The sequence below is a fragment of the Haliaeetus albicilla genome, chromosome 7 (genome assembly GCF_947461875.1).
Source record: "Haliaeetus albicilla chromosome 7, bHalAlb1.1, whole genome shotgun sequence".
In the NCBI taxonomy this organism is placed as follows: Eukaryota; Metazoa; Chordata; class Aves; order Accipitriformes; family Accipitridae; genus Haliaeetus; species Haliaeetus albicilla.
In genome coordinates, this window is record NC_091489.1 from 15,050,655 (window position 1) to 15,062,573 (window position 11,919).

The 11,919-nt window shown below is 37.4% G+C and overlaps 1 protein-coding gene across 11 annotated transcripts in view; it reads right to left on the reverse strand.

Annotated features, from left to right (window-relative positions):
• Positions 1 to 11,919, reverse strand: part of SYNE1 (spectrin repeat containing nuclear envelope protein 1) — a 321,099-nt gene that overhangs the window by 252,382 nt on the left and 56,798 nt on the right. For all 11 annotated transcript variants that reach the window (XM_069787039.1, XM_069787028.1, XM_069787027.1 and 8 more), the window contains one exon: positions 10,115 to 10,176. In XM_069787039.1, the coding sequence (XP_069643140.1) occupies positions 10,115 to 10,176 (62 nt within the window). The remainder of the gene's footprint in view (positions 1 to 10,114; positions 10,177 to 11,919) is intronic.

Sequence of the window (11,919 nt, forward strand, 5' to 3'; positions counted from 1 at the left end):
GAAGCAAAGATCCCTAAAGCAGCGTAGCTGGTTGAGCAATGCTACTACTTTCTCACAGCTGACAGTTGTTACACTAAGCTGCTGTATTTTCTTTCCTCTCCTCCAGGCCTTGCAGGCTTCCAGTGTTGTTAGCACTGTGTCAGCTTCTACTTAAGACAAATTGCTTAGCATATGTCTTTACATTTGCAAACACAACAATGATAGTACTGAAAAATATGTAAACAGATGATGTTTTTGGAATTTTGATTAACAAGGTCACATCATTAAACACCATTTTCTTAAAAAATTCCAGTTTGTGGAACTATGGCTCTCAGCTTGTCAGTATTTCAATGATCACAAAACGTCTCTTAGAAACAAAAAGCTGAAACTTGGTCCAGCTGAAATAAATGAAATAAACACCCTCTAGATTCCATGAGCTTGTCAGCATTCATATACCCACTAATTAACATAATACTAATATTCATACCTGCTCATTCATTAAAATGACAATCAGACTACAAAATTCTTGAAATTACTTTAGGTTTAATAATTTACTTTTGGGGTACTTCTGAAAAAAAGATGCTTGTACAACAACTTGATCTATTACTTCTGTTCTGTAGAAACATAGATTCAAAAAGATGAACTTAACAAATGAAACATTGCTCTTGAAAAGGTAAAAATGCTACAGCAAGTCAGGAGAAAGGAAAGGTTTCTAGCTCCCAAAATCAAAACATCCTGCCTTCATTGTTCAGCTTGGATGAACTAATATTTCAATGAGACATAATTTTGGCATAAAGTGGAAAAAGAACTCCTCTGCTGAAAGCAGACTTCATCTGAGATTTGACGTGCTCTAATAGCCACAATAATAAAGAGTCGATTTTCTCATGTATATAAAATAAAGCAGCATTACAACTCATTATGAGGGTATACTTAATCATAGTTCTTTTTTATTTCCTAGCAATGCAATAGATAATGGATCACATTCTTCCTTAATATAACACCAAAGAAATCAACAGAGCAAACAGGTCACAGGAGATTAATTTGTCCTGGTCTTGCATGACAGACAGTTGGCATAAATGCAATTAATTTTCCTCACCTTCTATGTTATCATTCCCTGTTTGAAGTTCGAAGCAGCTTTGGTTTTATCAGTATGTGCTAAATTAGTTCAGCAATAAAGACAAGAGGATTATATAGCAGCTTCCATCCTAATCCAACAGGAGGTAAAGGCCTAAAAAAATCTCACCACCTACCTAAATGCCCCAGTAGTGAGGTTTGTCTCTTGAAATTCACTCTACAGTAATGAAGAGAGACAAGTTCTTATAGACGGTAATTTAGGATACCTGTAGATTGAAGGGTAAGTAATATTTACAGTGACCTGTAACCCTGGTGCCCATAACATGCCTGTCGGACGACCTGTTTGAGCACAACACAGCTCCCTCCCAGCTTGAGCGGTTTGGTATCCTTAGTCTCAAATCAGGGTACAGGCCAGAATTTGCCTCATCCCAACACAAAGTAAAAAAATCATCTGGCATTCATACGCAAACCAAGTCTGGGAAGCACCTCTGATTTCCACAGTGCATAGCTTCATAAAGTAGATATAACCTCTGATCACCTATGTCAAGCTCTTGCTCCGAACCACCCCTCACTGGTCGCTCCTCACTGACAGTAGTTACAAAGACCAGATTTGCACTCTAACTGAGGCATGGTGCTATGGTAAGACAGTAAATGTATCCCTGAAGTCGTCATCCAAGTAAATTAACACCTACAGTACTTTCCTTTCGACATGAATTGAATATTGATTTGGGGAAAACTAGGGGAAGTATGAGAAAACATTGAATAAGATGATAAGCAACAAAGGAACCATCAAATGACTTGCACCAAAGTTAATATAAGACCTGCTGCTCTGAAGTGTGAGAATCACAATTGTCCATAAATTAGCAGGCTGAAATGTACTTTTTGTTGCTGGAAGGTTGCGTAATTACAAACGCTGCCAGTGTTTAGCAGCACACACCTTAACACCAATAAAACAGGAACAGAAAGCAGATACAACAGCTGTATCACAAGATCTCCTGTATGAGATTCCTCTAATATGGAAAACTAGTTAATTATACAGACTGCCAAAAATGTTTTGCATATTACGCTTTACAATACAATGTTTTTCATTACCCTGAAGATGTTAACGCCTAATTACAAGGAAGTAAGACCCTCATTGTGTTTCATAAATATTTTTTTTTTACTACTCTGGGCAAATAGCGTAGAATTTACCCTATTATTATGACTCCAGTCTCTCTCAGAAGTATGAAATGAGTTATACTAGTGGCATATATAGATGAATAGATTCCTCTTTTACATAAGGATTCCATAGATACCAATCTCATTCTCCATGTCGATACAATTCAGGAAGGTATACATATAATAGCTGATACTGAGAAGTTCATATACCCTTATTTATTGTATATGGACCATTGCACAGGATGGCTCAAGCTACCTGACTGTTTTTCCAGGCAGATCCTCTACTGAGATTAACACAACATCTTCTGTTGGAATGGATAAATACCTACTCCTTGGCTGCATGTATAATGTCAAATGAAATTAAAGGACCTGTACACTGCTTACTTATTAGCCTGCAGAGAAGAAAGTTTGGTTTTTTTAAAAGCTGTATTCAGTTAAAATCTATTGAATACTTTTTTATTCTAAAGGCTCAACAGGATTTAGCACCTATTCACTTAGTTGCCTTAATGCACTGCCAAAATATTAACTGTAAATCAGTAAAAGCAGGGAACGAAAACTAACTTAAAATTTTGTAATCTTGAAAATATTGAATGTACTCCAGATTTTGGCTTTTTGCATGTAAATATATAGCTCTAGCAATGCAATCAACACCAATGATCCTAACAGACTGTATTTTCAGTATTGGAAAGCCTGTGCAAAGAATTTAATGAGGGCATTTTTAAACCAGGAAAAAAGAACATTTAGAAAGTATATGAAGTAACCTCTCAGAATCCTGTAATATTAAAGAAAAGCTGCTATTTATAAAGTTCTTGAACAAAATTCTTTGTGGGAACTCAGAAAATACTGCAATGAACTATTGGACATTAAGTCTGCAACATGTCAGGTCTACACTAAAATTTCAGATGCCTTAGTATTTGATTTTGTTTTTTCCTAAGCTTCTTCAAGAAAGCAAAATAATGCTAATGATATGCTACATAATGCGTTGCACGTATTCTATTAAACACTCATTTATTGCAGTATGTGCAATCACAGTAGTGTAGTTTATAGTAACAATGACATTTCGAAACAGTCATGTCACAAAGAGGGAGGCACACTCAGTACAAGTAAATTCATGTGCTCTGTAGGAGGAATATGAATTAACTGGGAATGAATCTTAAAGGTTAGTGAACCAGATTTTTCCTGTATTAAATATTTATTTAAATAACTGTATTTAGATTTGATCACAAATGGAAATTGATGAGGAAATGCTTTGCATAAACTTATTGCTCTTACAAACTTATCTAATTTGCTGCAGTGTTCAGGAAATATTCTGAATTATTTAAGGAACTGAACATCAGTACACATGAAAAGTATTTGACTGACAAGCCTCAAAAAAAGAGATTTATAATAGACCTGCAATCTCTAGATATTCCTCCCCTGACACAGTAAAATAAGTTCTGTAAAATCCAAACCTCAGCTATGGAACCAAAATACATGCTAAGCTTCACTCTTCTATTCCAACACTTTTTCTTGCATTTCATCTCTCATCTGCATCTTTGCTACAGGAATCTTTTCCTCACACACTATACTTAACTTTTGTAATGAATAAATCATACTATACAAACAACAGTATCTGCATCATAATGAATGCCAATGCAAACATTGGAAACTACTTTTGCTACATTAATTTTCAAATAATGTTTCAAAAACTGCTGAAAAATGTGTGAAAACCTATCCACATGCACAAACAAGAACAACAAATCTGTGTAAATACTGAATTTGTCTCTTCAGGGAAATACATGTGGGAATGGGAAGGAGAACATGAAATTTCAGAGTTACTCTGTAATAGCTGGCCCATTCCTCTGTCCCAGTTTAATCCCTAAATCTTTAAGCACATAGGTTTTCATGTTCCTTGCTGTTAATGACTATTTTTATGACTAAAGTCTAAGGGACTCAGCCCTAAGTTTTACATTATTAGTTTCGTCACAAAAATTAATTTAGCGTTCACTAACTTTAGAAGTTACATGTAATAATAGTGAAAACACAGTGACTGCTGAAGCAGAAAACTGCCAGTCAGATTTTCCTCATCATGCAGTCGAGATGGACACTAGGTTAAATTTTTTCTGTGTCAGTGACTAAGATACTGGAAGCCTCTGTTTTCCCATTTGAAAAAGACAAAACAACACAGAATTACCTAGTTCATTGACGAAAATTGGTGAGGTTCTTGTATGAAGACCAAGTTGCATTCTAAGAACAAACTACTATCGCTGACAGCACTGTGTGTGAGAGTTGTAAATCTTTATATACCCATTTCTTTTTCTTCCTTTCTTTGCTATAAAACATATCGGTTTGCAATTTCAAAAGCCTTAATGTAATGTTTAATGCCCAGGTTTAATTCAGCATTATGAAAACATTGCATAAGTATAATTAAAAAAATTTCACCCATTCTTAGTTTTATTTTTATTTAATATCCATCCTCTGCTTTTGTTTGTTGATGTGTGCATCCTTTTAATGGAAATACAAAATTAATAATAATTTCTTTCAGTATGTATTTGTTGTTTAGTCTGTTTGGTGAGTTTACAGCAATACTTTGGTGGGTACAAATACTGAAGTTATCCCTACAACTGAGAACAAAGATGTTATTTGATTGGGTTAAACCAATTTACGGTCTGTGTTCCAAAGCTTTGAAACTACTGTTTCCCAACACTTTCACCAAAGATGACAAAGGCAATAAAAGGTGTACACATCTGATGTTTTACAAAGAGGCATGTTTTTCATCTTTACTCATCTAATCCACTATCTAAAAAATTGGCATAGGCAATGAAATGAAATGCATTTAAGTAATAGCTGTTCTGAATGGATTTAATATTCCTTTTTGAAATATTTGGTGTAATGTTGTTTTGTGTTTTAAACTTTGACTTTGAAAAGATGCCTCAAAAGATACTTAGAAGCATACTCAAATTATTTCTATGTCTTTGAAGGCTGAGACTGAGAGGAGAGAGGGCCAGTTCTATAACCTTAGAGAAATATGAATAAATAATATGCAATTAAAAAACTTCTTGTCCTGTTACACATGCCGATCTGATTTATCATTAGTAGAACTGCACAGATGCACAAAAATTAAACTGGATGGCCAGAAGACAGACCACATTGATTTGGTAGATTGTGACCCAATTTCTGCAAGTAGGTGGCAGAGAAAAGAGAGTATTTCCAGTTGCTGAGTCTCACCAGATTCCCAAGTCAGAATCACAGAACGGATTCAGCTGGCATTAGGGAGACAGACAGCAGAGGGACAGATGCAGCCTAGTGCTAACAGCTGACCCAAAATGAAGCTGCATTACACTACCTGCTAGTTATCATACTTGCAGCTCTTTCCTCTGTGTTCTTCCCCTGTGGGACATTGCCCTATGGATAAGGGCACAGCTTGTGCTAGAGCTGTTTTACCCCAACCTTTCTTTGAGTTGTCCCATAATTAGCTGATGTCAAGTCCTTTACCCGTCTTCTGCTTGTGGAAGAACATACCTTAGAATTAGGAAACATAGTTTTAAAAAGGTAGCATCCTATTGTAAGAGCAAGAGAGAATAAAAAATGTGTACCTCCCTCCTACTCCCTTTCATAAAGTTCAAATCATAGAATTATAGAAACAGTTAGTTGGAAAAGATCTTTAAGATCATCGAGTCCAACTGTAAACCTAACACTGGCAAGTCTACCACTAAACCATGTCCCTAAGTGCCACATCCACTTCTTTTAAATACCTCCAGGGATGGTGACTCAACCACTTCCCTGGACAGCCTGTTCTAGTGCTTGATAAGCCTTTCAGTGAAGAAATTTCACCAGTATTCTCATTTTGTCTACGTGTTTTGTTCATTCTTATTTATTTGCATCCATATTCTCAAACTCGTTATTAACTTTACAGTTAAAAAGCCAAAAATGATTTTTTCTTCTACTTAATGGACTTAACTTAGTTATTGACTTAGTTTCTGTTTCAATTAGAGTGTAACTTTTTAGAAGAAAAGCATACACCAAGATTTTAAACATTAGCAGTGAAGAATCTTTCACTCAGCAAACCCTGACAAACTATCGCATCCTGCTTTATATTCTCAAATTATTAATTGTTCTTGGTTCTACCTAACACAATCAAATCAGTTCTGCATTTCCATTCATTTCAAATCACTACCCTTCACAATATCAGAAACTGCTCTTTTTTTAACCCTCCTTTGCTCTACTCAACCAAGACAGTATAAGGATGAAAACTCTGCCTTAGTAAAGTTTCCTTTCCTTTGCAATCAGTAAACCCATCTATCAAATTGCTGCAGTGAAACCCCATCAAATCTTTGCTTAAGAAACATTTTTTTTTTTTTTTGACATTTCATGCAGTTACTCACCAGCACTTTTTCAAAAACATTCAAACTCATTCATGATGGAACATTTCTCCAGTTAGCCATGGTGTTAGAGTTACGGATACTTTAGTTATAGTTTTTAGGTTTTTTTCTTATTTCCTCCTATTACTTTTTCCATTAATAATTTTACTAGATTAGTAAAAATGGCAACTCTTAAACCTTCCTCCAAAAATTAAAGAATCCCGAAGTTTTACAAGAGTAGCTGAGAAACAGAGAGCCAATTTGAAGTGAAGTCACTGTTAATTTTGAATCCTGTATATGTTGCGTAAAATTCAGCACAGTAAGCCTGGATTGCATTTTGGACTACATTGTAAACTGCAGTCTGGCAACTGGCATATACATACACACAAAGTAAGGGAGCAGAAAAAGGCTACACCTTTGAAAAAAGTAACTCTGTAAATTCAGCTGTAATTATGTGGGTAACACTTATAAGTTCCTGTGGTGGGTTGAGCTGCTCTCTCACTCCCCCTTCTCAACAGGACAGGGGAAGTAAACAAGATGGAGCAGCTTGTTGGGTTGAGATAAAGACAGGGGAATCACTTACTAGTTGCTGTCACAGGCAAAACGAGCTCTCCTTGGGGAAAACTAATTTATTTCCAATTAAAATAGATTTGGATGGTGAGAAAGACAGACAAAATTGAAAACATTTTCCCCTCACCTACCCCTTTTTGCTCCAGTCTTAATTTCACTCCCAGCTCCTCCCTCCCCCAAAGGCACAGGAGGACGAGAAATGGGGGTTGTGGTCAGTCCATAACAGCTTCTCTCTGCCGCTGCTTCCTCCTCACACTCTTCCCCTGCTCCAGCGTGGGGTCCCTCCCACGGGATACAGTCCTTCAGGAGAAACCTGCTCCTGCATGGGCTTCTCTCCACAGGCCGCAGTTCTTGTCAGGAGCCTGCTCCAGCGTGGGCTCTCCAGCGGCCTCAGGGGAGTCCCTACTCGGCTGCCTGGGGCACGTCCTCCTCCCCTCCTCCTGCTCTCGCCTGGGCATCTGCAGGCTGCTTCTCACACTTTTTCCCTCACTTCACACTGCCTGTGCAGCATTTTGTCCTTTCTCAAATACACTTTCCCGGAGGCACCACCAGCTTGGCTGAGGGGCTCGGCCATGTCCTGCAGTGGGCCCGCTGGAGCCGGCTGGAACGGGCCTCTCCTCACAGAGGCCGCCCTGCAGCCCCCCGTTATCAACACCTCAACACCTGCAGCTGTCCGGTCCTACATCTCCTTCCATATTATTTAACCCCAATGTAACTTCACTGGCTTTAACGGACACAGGCCCAAATGCACATACTGCTGTTTCTCTGCTATTGCTGAGGCCAGCGCTTCACAGTGTTCTTCGCTAGGTACCATTTTGGCAGGTGCTCCACGTTTTATTGGGTTTAAAGATGAGAGCAGAATGCAGACAATGCTGCCTAAAAGTGGGTCTCCTTCCAGGATTTCTCCTTGTCACATTTCAAAGGCCTCCAGACACAGGGATCCCACAGCTTTCCTGTTTCTTTTGAAATAATAAAACCCACAACAGTCTTTTACAAGAATCAAATTACCTAAATATCAAATTTCTGGGTTACTATTTGGAACACAAGTGTTTGGGGAGTCCTGCACATTTCACAGACCCATCAGTGTTTCCTACAGCTGTGATGAACTCAGAAAACATATTTCTACACTTTCAAAAAACACAACTAAGATTTAAAAGCTTAAGCTTTAAAAACTTAAAAATTTGAATGGCATGGGTCACTCCTTTTCTGTTGAGTCTAATCTCTCTGATCTATAAACAGTGCTTCTCCTGCGGCAGCATAACAGCATAAATAGGAAGCAAAGCCAGCTAATCTATACATCTGACTTAGGCAGCGAGACAAACTTGCTGACAGTCATCGATAAAAGTATAATAGAAACGACTTTCCTGTTAAAGGGTGAATTAACGCAAACCAGTTACTACAGGGTAGCTCAGGTAGCTAAAAGTGAGGGCTGTGGCTGGTTAACTGCTTGGTTTGAATGTGTGTGATTATCCTTTACAATATCACACCCATTAAAGAAATATATGCCTTGATCACAGGAGTCAAAAGGTTTACCGGAGCCCTCATGGCCCAAAGGAACTAGCACCACAGGTAGCATTCACAACTCTCAATCCAGAGCAAAATTTCTTAACGGAGCTGCCACCACAACTTTGCCTCTTCCCAAGGATTAGTTAGTTATTACTAGGAAATTATATCATTACATACACACATACATATACCTAACAATATGTACATGTATCTGCTTGTCAATTATTATCGGATATTACCGATCAATTATTAATGACACAATACAATGAGAAAATAGAAGAACATGAAATAAGAGTTCTTTTTCTCCTCTGACACATGTTCACAGCCCTCTTTGTTAACACTTTAGCAAATACTGAATGCCCTTCCATCTCAGTTGAAGTAAATGGAACATACATACAGTGCTTAATTTCTCTGCTGCACGGGGACCTTTTCCAAATTATTTCAAAGAGAACAGGGGGACAGACATCATTCCCAGTGAGGATCCACTGTCAAGAAGTCCTGAAGATAACCTTGTTCTTGCAGCTGAATTTTACAATGCCAGTGCAGTTCATTTCACAGTAAATTCCTCAATTACATTCCTCAGTAATGTAAATAAATGCTGTTGCTCTTCCACACAGTCTTATTAGACCAAATCACATGATAGAGCATTATATGGGCTTCCTGCTTTGGTCTGTTCATTTTTGAGGGCATTATTAGCCAATTCCTTACACAGAAGCTAAAACAGTGCTGTTGCAGCTATTCCTTGCTCAATTTTCAAGTTCATTAATCTTCATGATTTAAAAACGTGCATTTTAAAGAGCACCTCTGGTGTTTAAATATTTTAATTTACTGGACCAATTGATAACTATGGTTAGAGCTGTGCTGTGTGAAAACTCTGGGAAATGCCAAATTAAATCTCACTGCTTATGTTGTCAGATAAAGTTGGTACCAGTTGTAGCTTAATACTTTTAAATTGTGTGTAAACCACTGTCTGTATTCTGCTAAAACCAAAATTGGAGTTTTAGGTTGTAAGAAGAAGCAACAATAGTTTCATGATAAATCCCAAGATGTATCAGATAATTAATTTGGCACTGGATTCACAAAGCTCTATTTATGTTTTTAACCAGTTCAGGATGCCTCTATCAAACTACACAACAACTGACTCAAGTTTTATTCAAATACACTGCATGTAATAAGGTTAATATTTCGGTTTCACAGAATGCAGTTTCAAATATTTCCTCTGGCTGAAATAGCAGCTACTGTGCTACCTTTCAGTTTTGGCCAAAGGAGCTGGGTGATTGCCTGCAGATGCCACTCACACTGCTGCAGCTGACCACTATAATGCTAAAAAGGATTCATCCTCTATGGTGTACAGATAATGAGGATCTCTTTTTAAGTTTATGCCGTTCTGCTCAGACAATCTGATATGTTCTATACTGCAGGGCCCATATAGGCATAGATAAAAAGTTTTGATTTTTAAAAAAATAGATTTCGAAGCCATATATTACCTTAGCCAGATGAGTATTGATCCATTTTGTGAAAGTCCTTTTCTGCACTGACTCTTGCTCATCTGAGAAAAAAAGGAAATCAGTTTGATTAGACATTGCTGATTACTTTTGGATTTACATGATGGAAGAATGGTATTCCCTATTGACAACAAATGCATTCTGCATTTGCCAGAAATGCCACTGTATTTTCTTGAGACAGTTAATTTTGCCTCTAACTACCCATAACAAAAACTTCCTATTCTTACAGTAATGCTCTGACACTTAAGTATTTGAAGAGTTGCACAGCAAAGTTCAAGTCTTAATGAATCAATGACCAGTAAGACACCATTTCAAATCTGAGTGCCAAAATAAATTTGACTTCTAAGTCCATGCTATATTTACCCAAGGTCTGAGCACCTAGAAATTCTCTGTATATTTTAACTAGAATCCACGTCTCTCATGGTCAAGTTGCTTTTATGCAGAAAGTCAGGTAGGGACTTAGAAAAAGTACTCTTAACATGTATATTTGAAAATATTTAGAATGTTGAATTAAAGATTTGAAATTGCATTATTAAGCTTATTGGTCCTCTGGGAGATCCGGCCAGGGAGGAGCCATTAGCTAGGCCAGGCAGTTTCTATACTGGTACTTACTACCTCCCTTAGTCCTGTCTTGAAGCACTTGTCTGATTTATAGTGAATTTCACTCATTCTCACATAGTCCCTCAGGGACTGTTGCCGGCTGCATAGACAAAAATAGCTCCTGAATGAGCTCCTCCAACTTCAGCAGCCAGGGTCATGGCTGCAGAGGGAAGAGAATCACAGCGCCATAACCAATCCACGAAGTCCTGTCCCTTCCATGTGGGGAATCAGTTTTAACACATGGAATAATTTCACAACAGGGGCATTCAAGTATTTATGTTGGAGATTTTTCTTTCAAAAATAAAAGGAAATACCTGTCTCACTGAAAAACAAATCATGTTATTACCATCATCAGTTCTGAATGAGCCCCTTCATTTCTCTACAGAAAATCCAAATAAATAAAATTGCTGTTAAATATTTACTTCCTATAAGAATACATGCATGTCCCAAAACCTGCAGATGGAAAATCTAATTTTAGTTACTGCCTTTGCTACTCACTTGTGCAGCACTGAATAGTGATTTGATCTCTTTCACATCTGTAAAATTAAAAGGGAATATTCTTTAATCCCCTTAAAAGTTCTGGAATAGATAACTACTAAGTTTGATGCACGACTAATAATAAGGTCCCTGATTTACACTCATGCAATGCTGCTCCACAATGAGGGTACATAAAGACACAAATTACCACACAAAATTCATCAGGCAAAATGTTATCTTAAGTGGGACAACAATGGCTCCCTGACCACGTACGAGCTCCCAAAAGAGTTTGTGCATTATGAGTCAGGGATATTTTCTTTACATATAAGTGATATCCCAACATACAAGAAATACCAGAGGAAAAAAAGATACATATCCTTTCCAGCATCTATTGCTAGTTCAGCACACTTCACATCTAAGAAAATAATTTTGCATTCTTTATTTTCCTTTTGTTCGATTTCATTTGGCAGGCTGTCTTATATAATTTTTAAAACATTTATTACATTCTCAGAATCTACTTGTTGCACTGACAGGCAAGTTATGAAAAATATCACTCAAAATACTGCACCGTGCTTCATTCAGCACTGACTATTTTTGGCAGGGGGTGTCTTGATGTTATATGTGACAATTGTTTCTGCATTCTGGAAAATGCAGTCTGGAAAACAGACTTCTCGCTGTATGGTTTCTAACCACAAACAAGATGTTTCCCT